The following is a 17912-nucleotide window of genomic DNA, read 5'->3' on the forward strand; positions in this document are numbered from 1 at the left end:
CCTGCACAGAAACGAAATAACTCACCCAAATCTAATTCTCTCTGCACATGTTACATCTTCCCCCCTGCAGTGCACATGGTTTTGTCCATCTAAGAAGGATTTTGTCAGAAAGAGTGAACTAGAATAAGAGCCGGCCCTGTGTATATACACAGTACACACACTGACCCAGAGAAATAATAAACACATACAGTAAATCTATCAATCTATGTATCTATCTTACACAGACATACAGTATACTTACACATACTGTATACTGTAGCCACATTGACCCAGATAAATAATACATACATAGTGTACTGTACATACAGTTCATCCAGCCTATATACATACAGTATACACACTGACCCACAGAAATAACATACGTAGTACAGACACACACACTAGTACAGTCACGCACACACACGCACACGTGTGTCTTGTCTTCAGGAAGAAAGTTAGTTTTGCAACCCAGTAACTATGCGGAAGCACTGCGTGTGCGGACACGGGTGCTGACAGCCGCCAGTTCTCCCTGCTACAGAGACATCAGTCTGGGCGCTGGCACCGGGTGCACGGGTCACTGTGAGCACCAGAGGATGGCACAGGCGGCAGAGAAGAAACTGCTGACTAAGCTAGTGATGGCTGGGGACTCTAACGTCGGGAAGACGTGCATTGTCAGCCGGTACACGGACAACACCATCCCCTCCTACATCTCCACTGTGGGTGAGTTAGCAGAGTTCAGAACTTGCAAAACATTTGTACTAACTAATCCTCCCGTCGCCTTCATCGTGGAATCTGACTTTATTGTATAGTAGTAATTACTCTGTGGAAGCAACAGTAGCTCGGTGGGACTAAATACTGTAATACTGGGACTACATACTAAAATACTGGGACTATAGTGTAATACCGGGACTGCACACTCAATAATGGGGGTACTGTGCATAATGTAATACTGGCTGGGACTATATACTGTAATACTGGGAGGATATATTGTAATACTGGTACTGTATAGTGTAATACTGGGACTAAATACTGTAATACTGGGACTACATACTGAAATACTGGGACTACATACTGAAATACTGGGACTATAGTCAGTGGCGTAACTACAAATTTTGCTCCCCCCTGCTAAAAAAATTGTGGCGCCCCCCCCCCCCCCCCCCCCTCCCACACACAAATTTTATATATATATATATATATATATATATATATATATATATATATATATATATATATATTTTGCCAGGATGCATGTACTCACTAAGAGAGTGGAGAGAGACAAAAGGACAACAGAAAGAGAAAAGACATGGGAGAGTGGGACAGCAGAAAGAGCGGAGAGAGAGAGAGAGGACAGCAGAGAGAGGACAGCGGAGAGAGAGAGATAAGGACAGCAGAGAGAGAGAGATAAGGACAGCAGAGAGAGAGAGAGAGATAAGGACAGCCGAGAGAGAGAGAGAGAGAGAGAGAGAGAGAGAGAGAGATAAGGACAGCAGAGAGAGAGAGAGATAAGGACAGCCGAGAGAGAGAGAGATAATGACAGCCGAGAGAGAGAGATAAGGACAGCCGAGAGAGAGAGAGAGATAAGGACAGCCGAGAGAGAGAGAGAGAGATAAGGACAGCCGAGAGAGAGAGAGAGATAAGGACAGCCGAGAGAGAGAGATAAGGACAGCCGAGAGAGAGATAAGGACAGCCGAGAGAGAGATAAGGACAGCCGAGAGAGAGAGATAAAGACAGCCGAGAGAGAGAGATAAAGACAGCAGAGAGAGAGATGAGGACAGCAGAGAGAGATAAAGACAGCAGAGAGATACAGACAGCAGAGAGAGAGATAAGGACAGCAGAGAGAGATAAGGACAGCAGAGAGAGATAAGGACAGCAGAGAGAGATATAAGGACAGCAATCATCATTTAGACAATCAGTGTACCGTAGAGGCAGCGGCCATTGTCCCGTGGAGGCTGCAGTGGGAAGCAGGGCATCACATTAGGGAGCGCAGGGCAGCAGCGACGGTGGGTCATGTGGACGGTGGAGGCATCAGCGGTGGGTTACACGGAGGCTGCAGCGGCAGGTCCAGAGCTGGGGAGCGGGCGAGCAGACCTTCCGGCGCCCTCCCTACGCCCCTGCTCCTGTGCCCCCTTCTCCTTCAGCAAGTGGCTGTGGGTCCCGGCTGCATCTTCTCCTGCCTCCTGTACTCTGCCGGCTCGGGATGTGACGTGCTGGCATCACACCGCTCTCTCCCCCGCCCTGCGCTGTACTAACTCAGGAGGAGTACAGCGCAGGGCGGGGGAGAGCATGGTGTGACGCCAGCACGTCACATCGTGAGCCGGCCAGAGCATTGATATGGGTGGGCTGAGCCAGCCACCAGCTGACTCGACGGGCGGTGGGTGCGCAAGAAAGTGCTGGATGACGGCGCCCACACAGACAGCGCTGCCACTCGCTCCCCCAAGCGGTGGCGGTGGCTGCCTTAGTGTAGTTACGCCAGTGACTATAGTGTAATACCGGGACTGCACACTCAATAATGGGGGTACTGTACATAATGTAATACTGGGACTATATACTGTAATACTGGGAGGATATATTGTAATACTGGTACTGTATAGTGTAATACTGGGACTAAATACTGTAATACTGGGACTACATACTGAAATACTGGGAGTATATATTGTAATACTGGTACTGTATAGTGTAATACTGGGACTAAATACTGTAATACTGGGACTACATACTGAAATACTGGGACTATAGTGTAATACCGGGACTGCACACTCAATAATCCACAAAAAATTCCTAGTGTGTGCAAGCACACATGGCCAATAAAGTTGATTCTATTCTATTCTATAATGGGGGTACTGTACATAATGTAATACTGGGACTATATACTGTAATACTGGGAGGATATATTGTAATACTGGTACTGTATAGTGTAATACTGGGAGTAAATACTGTAATACTGGGACTACATACTGAAATACTGGGAGTATATATTGTAATACTGGGACTACATACTGTAATACTGGGACTACATACTGAAATACTGGGACTATAGTGTAATACCGGGACTGCACACTCAATAATGGGGGTACTGTACATAATGTAATACTGGGACTATATACTGTAATACTCGGTGGATATATTGTAATACTGGTACTGTATAGTGTAATACTGGGACTACATACTGTAAAGCTGGGACTGCATAGTAGTGTAATTCTGGGACTACATACTGTAATACTGGGACTGCACACAATAATGGGGGTACATACTGTAATAGTGGGACTGCACACAATAATGGGGGTACATACTGTATTAGTGGGACTGAATACTATAATACTGTTACAGTATTACTGTGACTGCATAGTTTAATACTGGGTGTACATACTGTTATACTGGGAATACATACTGTAATACTGTTACTGCAACTCCCCAGCAGCGCTTCTCCCCTATTTGGCTTCAATTCACAATTTGGAATGCAGAACAAAATAGTTTAACAGTGCTTTTAGGTCTGTAAATTCAGCACTATATTTGCCTCATGTATGATGACTATTGGAACATGTGATATGTAAAACATGCACTTTTGGTTTAATTCTGCGGCAGACAGTGCCCTGTATCAGTGAAATAGTGAACAATTATTAGTTCTATTTACTTTCATATGCTGAGGATTAATGCACAGATGCGCTATATTGCACATTCTGTAGCCTGGTGTTCAAAGATACAAATCTGGGACCACAATGATGTTGCGAGTGGCACCACTAACCCACCCACATCAGTCAGCAAGCATTCCTCAAATGTATATAACCTCTACAAAGACCCACCTGCCACCCAACTTGCATATGCCAAAAAGTAAAACCCCCCAGTAGCAAATATGCTACTATACATTGCTTGCTCAACCTCCCCACTTCATTATTTCCGCAAGTGAAGAGGATCCGCTCATGCAGAATCCTGAGTGTTGTGTTATTTGGGGTACCTGGATACTCTGTCTGATGTGTGTACTTGGGTATGGATCATTGGATAGACAGACATTAGGTCTACAAGCATTAGGTCGACCACTGAAGGGCAACATGCATGAAGGTCGACATGACTGAAGGTCGATAGGCATGAATGTCGGCACGACTGATATGGGTTAGATTGACAGGGTCGTTAGGTCAACACAAGCATTAGGTCGACATGGGGAAGGTCAACAGTAAAAAGGTTGACATGGGGTTTCTCACTTTTTTTTGTTCCGAATGTCGACACTGTCGACATGGACACAAACTGCACTGTGTCCCCGTCCCCCCAAGACAGCCCAGATGGATCTGCAGAGGCCCAAATGGGTAGGGAAAGTAGCAGACAGAGGTGCACATTGTAGCAGAGACAGGTACACATGGGTATTGTCAGAGACACATATGGGTACAGGCACATGAGCACATAGGTTGGGACAGATGTCCCACATGACTAGGGGCAGATAAGAACAAGTGCACATCCAATATTGACAATAACATGGGAAAACATTGGGCTGAGCTTGGAGCAAGTGTGTGGAGATCGAGTAACTTACTTCTTTATTTACACGTGCTCCTGTAATGCGCGTCCCCATGCAAAATGCCAGGACAGGCAAAGATAGGTCGAACTGGAACTTGGACCTCAGTCACACTGACTTCCGTCATGTGATTTTTCAGTCCAATCAATGGGAGAGAACAGAGGGGCAGTCACTGGCCAGACAGCAGAAGGGAAGTAGAGGTGGGGGCAGCACAAGTTTAACTGTACCGCTGTGATGATCCTCTCTCGTGCTGTGACCCCACCCCCCGACGCCGCTCAGCATCTGCCTTTTCCCAGCCAGCCTCCCAAGTGACAACAAGGTTTCCTCAGCGGCGCACATTCTGCAGCGCAATGACAAGCCAAGTCGGAATGCTTGTCATTGCTACATGGTGGGGGGCATCGGGCCAGGCAGGATCGGTTCACGGGCCGCATCTGGCCCGCGGGCCGGCTGTTGCCCACCCCTGTTCTAGTGGATGGTAGAGCATGAAATACCGTCTGTGGGTATTATGGTTAGGAGCGGGGATTAGGGGTAGGGTATGCAACAATTTAGGGTTGGACTGATGAAAAGGACCATTAAGCTGGGTACTCAATGAGTGATGCGTCCCCAGCCAATATGTCAGCCCAATGGATCCTGGGTACTTAACGATGTACGAAGACATCCTTCATTTATAGTATATAAAACTAGCCTGCTAATGATATCGCCCGTTTGGGTGACAGGACGACATCGATATTGACTCTGGGCACCCGCATATTGGGCAATATATTGAGTGATATCCCTAATATGTTATTCCAAATCGGCCGCAAATCAGGCCAATATTGCTCCAATGTGTTAGAGCTAGACTCCAGGAGGGGAGGATTAGGGTTAGAATACTTAGCAAAATGCCGTAGGGATTACGCTGCCAATATTGGGACCATCGGGAGGGTCACCTTCAGGATTTTGTACACAACCTCTTTTTAACAGATGGGGGCCTTGTGTGCACCTTTGTTCAGCGTTCTCATTCATACTGGTTGCTGGGGTACCATCATTCTAGTCTAAAATATGGCACAAGCACATAAAATAGCAAAGACTGAGGTATTGTTATCGCCTGTTGTGGCATCATACATTGGCACTGCCACATACATTCAGGGTTTCTTAACCCCTTCCCGACAATTGACGTACATTTACGTCATGGTCGGGAAGTACTTCCCGACACATGGCGTAAATGTACGTCATGGCATTTAACTGTCACCGCGTCTATAGACGCGGTGACAGTTTCAACATGTCTGCTGTCCCTGACAGCAGACATGTCCGTGCATGCCCAGGGGGGGCTGCGATGCCGCCCCCCCGTCGGCGATCGCTGTGATTGGCTGTTCAGTGTGAACAGCCAATTACAGCGTTTTCCTGTGTCACCGGCGAATAACGTTCGCCGGTGACACGGGATCAGAGGTGATTGGTGCTGTAAAGTACAGCACCAATCACCGCGGGGTGTAAGGGTGACACTGGTGTCACCCCACCGCACCCCGCCCGCCCCCAAAGGCCGTGATTGGTTCGTCGGACCGACGGACCAATCACAGCCAAGGAGGGGGATTTAAACTAACGGTGACTGCACTGCAGACGCCATTCCGGTCTGGAATAGCGTGCAGTGCGGTCACCGTACCTCCCTGCCGCCATACTGACCAGAACCTTGCTCCATAGCTTGCTCCATACTTACCTGATCGCTGCTTCATCACTGCTTCCTGGATCCTGTTACTACTTGTGCCTTCCTGTGAAATTGTGCTGCTGCAGTGTACTAGCTAGATAGAGAGAGAGATAGAGAGAGAGATAGATAGAGAGATAGAGAGAGATAGAGAGAGATAGAGAGAGATAGAGAGAGATAGAGAGAGAGATAGTGTCAGAGAGTGCTATATTTTGTGCTGCTGCAGTGTGATATAGTTATAGATAGAGAGAGAGAGATAGAGAGAGAGAGATAGATAGAGAGGCCTAGTGACAGAGTGCTATATTTTGTGCTGCTGCAGTGTGATAGTTATAGAGAGATAGAGAGAGATAGAGAGAGAGATAGTGTCAGAGAGTGCTATATTTTGTGCTGCTGCAGTGTGATATAGTTATAGATAGAGAGAGATAGAGAGAGAGAGATAGATAGAGAGGCCTAGTGACAGAGTGCTATATTTTGTGCTGCTGCAGTGTGATAGTTATAGAGAGATAGAGAGAGATAGAGAGAGAGAGATAGAGAGAGATAGTGACAGATTGTGCTATATATTTTTGATATAACTGACTGCTGCCCCCTCCTTTTGTGCTGATCAGTATAAATTAACTGATCAGCAACTTTTTGGGGGCGCAGGTTTTTTTTTATATATAGATATACCTGTCAGTGCTGCTGCTGCAGTGTCATAGAGTGATAGATAGTGAGAGATAGAGAGATAGAGAGAGATAGTGACAGAGAGTGATAGAGAGTGCTAAATTTTTTGTCTGCTGCCCCCGCCTTTTGTGCTGATCACTATATCTGAGGTGATCAGCAACTTTTTTGGGGGTACAGAGGTTTTTTTTTTTTTATATATACCTGTCAGTTGCACCAAAGGTTGTGCACCTGCTGCACCTCACTGGTAATCAGTGTCGCATCACTGATCACCTTTTTTTTTTGTGTGTGTGCTGTGGGGTCTTTTTTTAATTTTTTTTTTACACACACTGTGATTTTGTGGGTGTCCTGTGGCCGCTGTGCGCTGATCAGTGACGTACATCACTGATCATCTTTTTCGGCACAGGGTTGATCTATATATTTTTTTTTTTGATCAAATTCCTGTTGCCTTTGAGCGCTGTTCAGTGACAGACGTTACTGACCAACATCTGTGCTCAATTTTTGGCGCAGGACCTTTTTTTTTTTTTTAACCCCTTAAATTTTTTATTTTTAACCCCTTCATTTTTTTTTTTTTTATTGGTATAAAGTATTTTTTTTTTTCTGCACCACATACACACTACATACCCCCCGGATTGAAATAAAGTTTGTACCCCCCCCCTACACTATACACGTGTTGAAACATTTCACTACCAGTAACACAAAAATAAAAATGGCATCCCAAATGTCCTCCCAAATGTCCTCCCAAATGTCCTCCCAGTCATCCAGGAGAATGTATTCAGCGGAGGAGGCATATGCCCTGCTTGCTTCTGACTCTGACACAGCCAGTGATGCAAGCGGGGAATTTGAAGGATTCGCCTTAAGCTCCTCTTCCTCCTCTGGTGATGAGGGACCCCCTCAAAGACGCCCCCGTAGAGCAGCTGAGACCCCCCCCCCCAATAATTGATCTCGTATGGACCCCACCACCAGACAATTTTGAGCCCCAGGTTCCTGAGTTTTTGGCCATGCCAGGAATCCAATTTGATTCCACAGGTCTCAGAGAAATTGACTTTTTCAAATTATTTTTCTCTGATGATTTTATAAATTTAATGGTGGACCAAACTAATTTATATGCCCAGCAGTTTATTGCTCAAAACCCCACGTCATCATTTGCTAGGTGGACCCCTGTAGATGCAGTAGAGATGATGACGTTTTGGGGTCTGGTGTTTCATATGGGCATAGTAAAAAAGCCAGAAATTAGGCAATATTGGAGTACAGATGTTCTGTACAGTACTCCATTTTACCGTATGGCCATGCCCCGGGCTCGATTTGAGACGATCCTTAAATTTATACATTACACCGATAATGCACAGTGCCCACCCAGAGATGATCCCACCTTTGACCGGCTATTCAAAGTCAGGCCGGTCATTGATCATTTCAGTGCCAAATTTGAAGAGGTGTACATCCCTGAAAAATTTATTTGTATCGACGAGTCCCTTATACATTTTAAAGGAAGGGTTAAATTCCGCCAGTACCTTCCCAGTAAGAGGGCAAGGTATGGCATAAAAATGTACAAACTGTGTGAAAGCACCTCAGGGTACACCCACAGGTTTAGGGTTTATGAAGGGAAGGATTCAAGAATTGAACCGCCAGAATGCCCCCCCTCCCTCGTAGGTGTTAGTGGGAAAATTGTCTGGGATTTAGTGCACCCCTTCCTGGATAAAGGTTATCACCTCTATGTGGATAACTTTTACACCAGCATCCCCCTGTTTAAGGCCCTTGGTTCAAGAGGTACAGCAGCTTGCGGTACTGTGCGCAAGAACCAAAGAGGCCTCCCAAAAACGCACATTGCCCAAGTAATGAGAAGGGGTGAAAGCAGGGGAATATGCACCGAAAATATGTTGTTGGTCAAATATAAGGACAAGAGGGATGTCCTTATACTGACAACAATTCACGGAGACAGTACCACCTCCGTCCCTGTACGAGGTACCAGTACCCACACCTCAAAACCTAATTGTATCCTGGATTACAATAGGTACATGGGCGGAGTGGATCTTTCAGATCAGGTACTGAAGCCGTACAGTGCCCTGCGGAAAACAAAAATCTGGTACAAGAAGGTGGCCGTGTATATCATCCAGATGGCACTGTATAACGCTTACGTGCTATTCCGTTCTACCGGCCAGAGGGGGACATTTATGCACTTTCAAGAGGAAGTCATAAAGGGCCTAATATTTGGGAACCAGCAGGCAGAGGGCCCCAGTACTTCTAGTACTGGCCCCCGTATTGTACCAGGGCAGCATTTTCCTGATGAAATCCCCTCCACTGGAAAAAAGGGCAGGACACAAAAAAGGTGCAAAGTTTGCTATAAAAAGGGAATAAGAAAGCAAACTATTTTCCAGTGTGACACTTGCCCCGACAAACCCGGCCTATGTATAAAGGAGTGTTTTAAAATATACCACACATCTATGGAATATTAGGTTCATAATTTCACCGTGCTTCGGGGGTCTTGCTAATGCCACATAGCACCCACCATTCATTCCACCAGAATCTGAGCCGCAAAATCCAAAAATCACTCCTTCCCTTCTGAGTCCTGCTATGCACCCAACTGGTATTTTTTGGTCACATGTGAGGCATTGCCGTACTCGGGAGAAATTGGGGCACATATTTTGGGGTGCTTTGTCTCCTTCATTCCTTGTGAAAATGAAAAATTTTGAGCCAGAACTGCATTTTTGTGTAAAAAAATGTAATTTTTCATGTTCACTGCCCACTTGTATCAAAATTGGTGAAACCCCTGGGGGTTTGAAATGTACACTATACCCCTAGATGAATTCCCTGAGGGGTGTAGTTTGCAAAATGGGGTCACTTGTGGGGGGGTTCCACTGTATTGGTGCTTTGGGGGTCTTGCTAATGCGACATAGCACCCACAATCATTCCACCAGAATTTGTGCTGCAAAATCCAAATATCACTCCTTCCCTTCTGAGTCCTGCCACTTTTTGGTCACACATGAGGCATTGCCGTACTCGGGAGAAATTGGGGCACAGATTTTGGGGTGCTTTGTCTCCTTCATTCCTTCTGAAAATGAAAAATTTTGAGCCAGAACTGCATTTTTGTGTAAAAAAATGTAATTTTTCATTTTCACTGCCCACTTGTATCAAAATTTGTGAAACCCCTGGGGGTTTTAAATGTACACTATACCCCTAGATGAATTCCCTGAGGGGTGTAGTTTGCAAAATGGGGTGACTTGTGGGGGGGTTCCACTGTATTGGTGCAACATAGCACCCACCATTCATTCCACCAGAATCTGTGCTGCAAAATCCAAAAATCACTCCTTCCCTTCTGAGTCCTGCCATGCACCCAACTGGTATTTTTTGGTCACATGTGAGGCATTGCCGTACTCGGGAGAAATTGGGGCACATATTTTGGGGTGCTTTTTCTCCTTCATACCTTCTGAAAATGAAAAATTTTGAGCCAGAACTGCATTTTTGTGTAAAAAAATGTAATTTTTCATTTTCACTGCCCACTTGTATCAAAATTGGTGAAACCCCTGGGGGTTTGAAATGTACACTATACCCCTAGATGAATTCCCTGAGGGGTGTAGTTTTCAAAATGGGGTGACTTGTGGGGGGGTTCCACTGTATTGGTGCTTGGGGGGTCTTGCTAATGCGACATAGCACCCACCAAAATTCCACCAGAATCTGAGCTGCAAAATCCAAAAATCACTCCTTCCCTTCTGAGTCCTGCCATGCACCCAACTGGTATTTTTTGGTCACATGTGAGGCATTGCCGTACTCGGGAGAAATTGGGGCACAGATTTTGGGGTGCTTTTTCTCCTTCATACCTTCTGAAAATGAAAAATTTTGAGCCAGAACTGCATTTTTGTGTAAAAAAATGTAATTTTTCATGTTCACTGCCCACTTGTATCAAAATTGGTGAAACCCCTGGGGGTTTGAAATGTACACTATACCCCTAGATGAATTCCCTGAGGGGTGTAGTTTGCAAAATGGGGTCACTTGTGGGGGGGTTCCACTGTCTTGGTGCTTGGGGGGTCTTGCTAATGCGACATAGCACCCACCAAAATTCCACCAGAATCTGAGCTGCAAAATCCAAAAATCACTCCTTCCCTTCTGAGTCCTGCCATGCACCCAACTGGTATTTTTTGGTCACATGTGAGGCATTGCCGTACTCGGGAGAAATTGGGGCACAGATTTTGGGGTGCTTTTTCTCCTTCATACCTTCTGAAAATGAAAAATTTTGAGCCAGAACTGTATTTTTGTGTAAAAAAATGTAATTTTTCATGTTCACTGCCCACTTGTATCAAAATTGGTGAAACCCCTGGGGGTTTGAAATGTACACTATACCCCTAGATGAATTCCCTGAGGGGTGTAGTTTGCAAAATGGGGTCACTTGTGGGGGGGTTCCACTGTCTTGGTGCAACATAGCACCCACCATTCATTCCACCAGAATCTGTGCTGCAAAATCCAAAAATCACTCCTTCCCTTCTGAGTCCTGCCATGCACCCAACTGGTATTTTTTGGTCACATGTGAGGCATTGCCGTACTCGGGAGAAATTGGGGCACAGATTTTGGGGTGCTTTTTCTCCTTCATACCTTCTGAAAATGAAAAATTTTGAGCCAGAACTGCATTTTTGTGTAAAAAAATGTAATTTTTTATTTTCACTGCCCACTTGTATCAAAATTGGTGAAACCCCTGGGGGTTTGAAATGTACACTATACCCCTAGATGAATTCCCTGAGGGGTGTAGTTTTCAAAATGGGGTGACTTGTGGGGGGGTTCCACTGTATTGGTGCTTGGGGGGTCTTGCTAATGCGACATAGCACCCACCAAAATTCCACCAGAATCTGAGCTGCAAAATCCAAAAATCACTCCTTCCGTTCTGAGTCCTGCCATGCACCCAACTGGTATTTTTTGGTCACATGTGAGGCATTGCTGTACTCGGGAGAAATTGGGGCACAGATTTTGGGGTGCTTTTTCTCCTTCATACCTTCTGAAAATGAAAAATTTCGAGCCAGAACTGCATTTTTGTGTAAAAAATGTAATTTTTCAATTTCACTGCCCACTTGTATCAAAATTGGTGAAACCCCTGGGGGTTTGAAATGTACACTATACCCCTAGATGAATTCCCTGAGGGGTGTAGTTTTCAAAATGGGGTGACTTGTGGGGGGGTTCCACTGTATTGGTGCTTGGGGGGTCTTGCTAATGCGACATAGCACCCACCAAAATTCCACCAGAATCTGAGCCGCAAAATCCAAAAATCACTCCTTCCGTTCTGAGTCCTGCCATGCACCCAACTGGTATTTTTTGGTCACATGTGAGGCATTTCCGTACTCGGGAGAAATTGGGGCACATATTTTGGGGTGCTTTTTCTCCTTCATACCTTCTGAAAATGAAAAATTTTGAGCCAGAACTGCATTTTTGTGTAAAAAAATGTAATTTTTCATTTTCACTGCCCACTTGTATCAAAATTGGTGAAACCCCTGGGGGTTTTAAATGTACACTATACCCCTAGATGAATTCCCTGAGGGGTGTAGTTTGCAAAATGGGGTGACTTGTGGGGGGGTTCCACTGTATTGGTGCAACATAGCACCCACCATTCATTCCACCAGAATCTGTGCTGCAAAATCCAAAAATCACTCCTTCCCTTCTGAGTCCTGCCATGCACCCAACTGGTATTTTTTGGTCACATGTGAGGCATTGCCGTACTCGGGAGAAATTGGGGCACATATTTTGGGGTGCTTTTTCTCCTTCATACCTTCTGAAAATGAAAAATTTTGAGCCAGAACTGCATTTTTGTGTAAAAAAATGTAATTTTTCATTTTCACTGCCCACTTGTATCAAAATTGGTGAAACCCCTGGGGGTTTGAAATGTACACTATACCCCTAGATAAATTCCCTGAGGGGTGTAGTTTTCAAAATGGGGTGACTTGTGGGGGGTTCCACTGTATTGGTGCTTGGGGGGTCTTGCTAATGCGACATAGCACCCACCAAAATTCCACCAGAATCTGAGCTGCAAAATCCAAAAATCACTCCTTCCCTTCTGAGTCCTGCCATGCACCCAACTGGTATTTTTTGGTCACATGTGAGGCATTGCCGTACTCGGGAGAAATTGGGGCACAGATTTTGGGGTGCTTTGTCTCCTTCATACCTTCTGAAAATGACAAATTTGGAGCCAGAACTGCATTTTTGTGTAAAAAAAATAATTTTTCATTTTCACTGCCCAGTTGTACCACAATTGGTGAAACCCCTGGGGGTTTGAAATGTACACTATACCCCTAGATGAATTCCCTGAGGGGTGTAGTTTGCAAAATGGGGTCACTTGTGGGGGGGTTCCTAACTTTTAGCATCTTATGGTGCCTTGAAACCTACATGGTGCCTAAAAAATAATCTCATAAAAAGGAGGCTCCAAAATCAAGTAGGTGCTCCTTCTATTATGAAGCCTGTGGTTTGGTCACCGTGCACACTAGGGCCACATATAGGATATTTATGAAAACAAAAGAATTGGGGGAATCAATTTTTAGTCACATTTCTCTAGTAAAATGTACTGTGTTCCTTATAAAAATGTATTAAAATTGCAAATCTGCAAAAAAAAAGAAATTTTGAAATTTCACCTACACTTTGTTTTAATTCCTGTGAAACACCTAAAGGGTTAACAAACTTCCAAAATGCTGTTTTGAATACTGTGAGGGGTGCAGTTTTTGAAATGGCATCATTTATGGGGGTGTCTCACATACAAGTCCCTCAAAGTTACATCAGAACTGAACTGGTCCCTAAAAAAATCAGTGTTTGAAATTTTCTTGAAAATTTGAGAATTTGCTATTCATATTGTAAGCCTCCTAGTGTCCCAAAAAATTAAAAGGAAGTTGAAATAATGATGTCAACATAAAGTAGACATATGGTCTATGTTAGTTATTCACTATTTTGAGTGGTAAGATTATTTGTCTCACAAGCAGAAAATTTAACATTTTGCAAATCGCTAAATTTTCCATTTTTTCACGATATTTTGGTATTTTTCACAAAAAAACACAGACTGTATCGACCCAAATTTACCACTAATTTGAAGTTCAATGTGTCACGAAAAAACAATCTCAAAATCACTGGGATAAGTAAAAGCAAAAAAAAGTTATCCCCACTTAAGTGAGACATGTCAGATTTGAAAAAAAGGGCTCTGTCAGGAACGCAAAAACTGGCTCTGTCAGGAAGGGGTTAATACTTGCTGATAGACGGGTGTTTTTGAGGGAAATAGCCACAAATATTGTTTGATAAATAGGCACAAAATACATCTACTGGAATTGCAAACTTCTCACCATAGTTCATTTAGGGGAGGAAATAACTAGGGTATGCGGCCCCTGGGAAGACAATGTCTAGGTCGACCTCTAATTGTCAACAGTCACTAGGTCGGCACTAGGTTGACATACCCTTGGTCAACATTGACAGATGGTTAACACAAGCTTAAGGTTGACATGGACATGGCCGACATGGTTTTTTTAATTTTTTTAAAGGTGTTTTTTCTTCCTTTACTATCCAAGTGGGCATAGAGTGAGAATATAACAGTGTGCCGAGCGCAGCAAAGCACGCAATCCATGCGAGGGAGTGCGATACATACAGTATATGTCGACACTATAAAAACATGAAAAAAACATGTCCATGTCAATGTAAAGCTTGAGTTGACCTACTGTCAATGTCGACCTAGGGTGTATGTAGATCATCCTTATGTGTCGGCCTAGTCACTGTCAACCATTAGTGGTGGTCGACCTAGTGACTCTCAACCTAGCCATTGTCTATCATCTATACCATTACCATACCAAGCTGCTGTAAGATTCTATATTGGATTGAAGACGCAACATTTCCACAAGAAGGAATTAGTCTGCATGGAAATATCGCTTCCTCTTCACAGTCTGACCTACCTGACTTTAAATAGGGATCATGTTTTCCATCTATACATTACTTAGATTATTGTATTACTATAAATGGGGGGGGGGGTCTGGTGTTTGGCAGGGGGGGGGGGGGGGAGCATTATCCCCAAAGGCATTATATGTATTATCCCCAAAGGCATGATATATATATTATAAACAACCCCAAAATTATATAATAATCAATATAACAGACTATAAAAAAGACCAATTAACATTTCTTGCAATTAACATTTTTGTTTAGCCAAGCTCCTGTTTATGATTTACAATTTTGCAGTTTCCACAACACCATTGAAACCACAGTCACATGGCACTCAATGTAGTCAGCTGAGAGGCTTTGGACCAACATTCTGAGCTCTGTCTGCACTGATAAATCCTACCCTACAGTACCTTTGCCCCCATTTGCAATAATACGACATGATGACAGCTGTAATGTGTATAGCTGGGACTGGGAGTCATACTTTTCTCCACTCATGAGAGGGACGATAGTGATTTGTAGATATACAGTTAAGAACAATAATACAAGCTTAAATGGTATTTACTATTTAAAGAAAAGAGATGTCCTTCTATCAGTCCCTGTCTGTGATAGTCGCTGCTTTCACTGCTACAGTAAGAGCCAGTATGCTCCTGTGTGCCACATATGCATTATAAATATAATCCAAAGAAACCAATCACTCACATTTAATGGATTTTAAGTTCATAATCAGGGCCATCAAGACCTCTGACATGCCTTGGTGTGGGGGCAGGGGGTGCATAATTTGGGAAAGTATGATCACGTCCCCTTTCAAAACAGGGGCGACTCTAAGGTAGTGAGGACAACCTTCCTGTCTGCCCAAATAGTAATACAGCACAGCACTGCATATGGTGGTGAGCGAGGACTGCAGCAGCAGTCTGCTCTCTCTCTCACTGTCCAGTGCGCTGCTTGGCTGAGCTGGTGCTCAGGTGCAGCCAATGGTTGTTAGGCAGACTGCAGAGTAGCAGGGAATGATCGAAGACTCCCATGAGAACTGGCACCTGCTTCCCGCCCTCTCAGTGCCACTGTCTGTGGTAAAAGGTGAGGCAAGCAAGGAGAATACTGCCATCAGAAAGTAAAAATGGAATCTCTTTTAAAAATGAAATATTATGGGCAGTATTCAATGCGGAGGGCAAGCTGTGACAGCGAGCAGTGCTGCCTGCTCACTGACACAGCTCGCACGGTCAGTATTCAACTGACCCCCTGTATGCGCCGTTTCCCCCTCACTAGCTTTTTGGAGCAAGGGAGCATCGGCGTATGCGGCTGCTAAAACAGCGAGGCTCACGGCTAATTGCAATAGCCTCGAGCCTCTATGTCCGCCCTCCGTCAGCGAGGATTCCCCTGGAACGCTGAATAGGGTGAGCAGCCGGCACGGGGGTTAAACAGCGAGGATCGCTTGTTTTCTGCGATCACCACCATTTAGCCCCCTCACCGGCCGCATTGAATACACCCCTTAGATTTAAAGAAATCACTGGTTACATGCTAAAAGAACCCAATACCCCTGGTGATGGGTTCAGCAACACCAACCACTGTGCCACAGTGATTATTATATTTGTAAACTGTGAATGAAATAAAGTCACCAGGGACTTTTGTGCCCTTTGATTCTTTGGGCATTTTCCAGCTGTTATACTGTAAATGTAAAACTTCAATCAAAACTTTTTGTTTAGAGTAATATTTCCCACTTAAGGGGTCGATTGAATTGAAAATGCCACCAATGGACCTGCAACTTACCACCTCAAGCTCGATTTTGCTATATAATCGTGAAGCAACAGTGAACAAAAATCTGTGACTATAGCTGTTCTTAATTCAGGGATGGGGAACCTTTGGCCCTCCAGCTGTTGCTGAACTACACATCCCAGCATGCACTGCTACAGTTTCGCTATTTGGCCATGCAAAAACTGTAGCAAAGCATTCTGGGATGTGTAGTTCAACAACAGCTGGGGCAAATATAACAAGCGCAGTTAGATATGGATGAGTTATTTTGTTTGTGTGCGCAGGGTAAATACTGGCTGCTTTTGCGTGCAGTTATTCTTAAGCGGGCCATACATAAGATTTGACCCAATTCAGATGGATTGGGCCAATTTATCTGACAAAATCTGATGTGCCTGTCTGACAAAATCTGATGTGCCTGATGTGTAGGACCCAATACACAATCCTAACCAAGAGATTGATCCTCCTGCACATAGGATAAATCTCAAGTCAATCAGGTCCAACTTGTAAGGGGGCCTTTAGTACAAAAAAAAGGTTCCATGTAAATGTTCCTTATAGTGTGTACACACGGTAAGATTTGGCTTCCGATGTTCCTGATATAGGGAACATCGGAAGCCAAATGGCATGCTTTTTTAGGGCTTGCGAGCTGGTGCGCTGCCGATGCGCGTTCCCATGTGAGCGCAAATCGTTAGCCAGATAGAGAGGGCAGGCAAGACTATATAGTATAAATTGTGCCCCTCTAGCATGCCATGAGATGCGAGTCCCGATACGATCTGATCGCATCGGGACTCGCATCTCATTGCATGTCCTGCCGTGTGTACACACTTTTAAGGAGAGATTATTTTTTCAATAAATGTTTTTGTTTTCTTTAGGTATTGATTTCAAAACAAAAATAATCCACATTGACGATAAAGAATTAAAACTTCAGATCTGGTAAGATTTTTTTCCTGCTAGCAGACTCATCTAGACGGTAAAATATAGACATACTACCCCTGGCTTTGGTGCACCCACACTGCTTCAGACTATGGTACCCTAATGATTCCTATCTCTAGCTTTGCAGAAGTCAATGGTACCGTGTCGCACAGGTTACGCTTAGACAAACAGGGCAGCCATCAGGGGGGACTGTGGGGACTCCAGGTCAGGGCCCAGACAAAGGGGGCACAGGACTGGGGTTTATAAAGTATAAGTTGCAGTGGCGTAACAATACTGCCGCAGACCCCGTGGTGGCTGGGAGGAGCCAGCACTGCCGGGGTCTGCGAGGTCACAGCAGGCAGTGGCAGTACAGGGCCGCTCCGCCCCCAGTTCCCTGCTGCCGGTATTGACAGCCGCCGGCGCTGTATAGAAATAAAAGGACAGCTGAACGATGGCACCTATGTCTCTGAAACACTGCCATCTGCTGGCAGTGAATGAAACTACATCTCTTTCTCTCTCACATATGCACAAACACTGAGGCAATTACAAGGTAGCAGACTA

At 44.7% G+C, this 17912-nt stretch overlaps 1 protein-coding gene across 1 annotated transcript in view; it reads left to right on the forward strand.

The window, feature by feature from the left end:
- The first annotated feature begins 420 nt into the window (after positions 1-420).
- LOC146080316 (ras-related protein Rab-10-like) overlaps positions 421-17912 on the forward strand; it is a 74685-nt gene continuing 57193 nt past the window's right edge. Inside the window, exons 1-2 of the mRNA XM_083187460.1 lie at positions 421-699; positions 17312-17372. Of these exons, the coding sequence (XP_083043586.1) occupies positions 573-699; positions 17312-17372 (188 nt within the window). The 5' untranslated portion in view covers positions 421-572. The remainder of the gene's footprint in view (positions 700-17311; positions 17373-17912) is intronic.

This window comes from Crinia signifera, chromosome 5 (assembly GCF_055691185.1).
Source record: "Crinia signifera chromosome 5, ASM5569118v1, whole genome shotgun sequence".
NCBI lineage: Eukaryota > Metazoa > Chordata > Amphibia > Anura > Myobatrachidae > Crinia > Crinia signifera.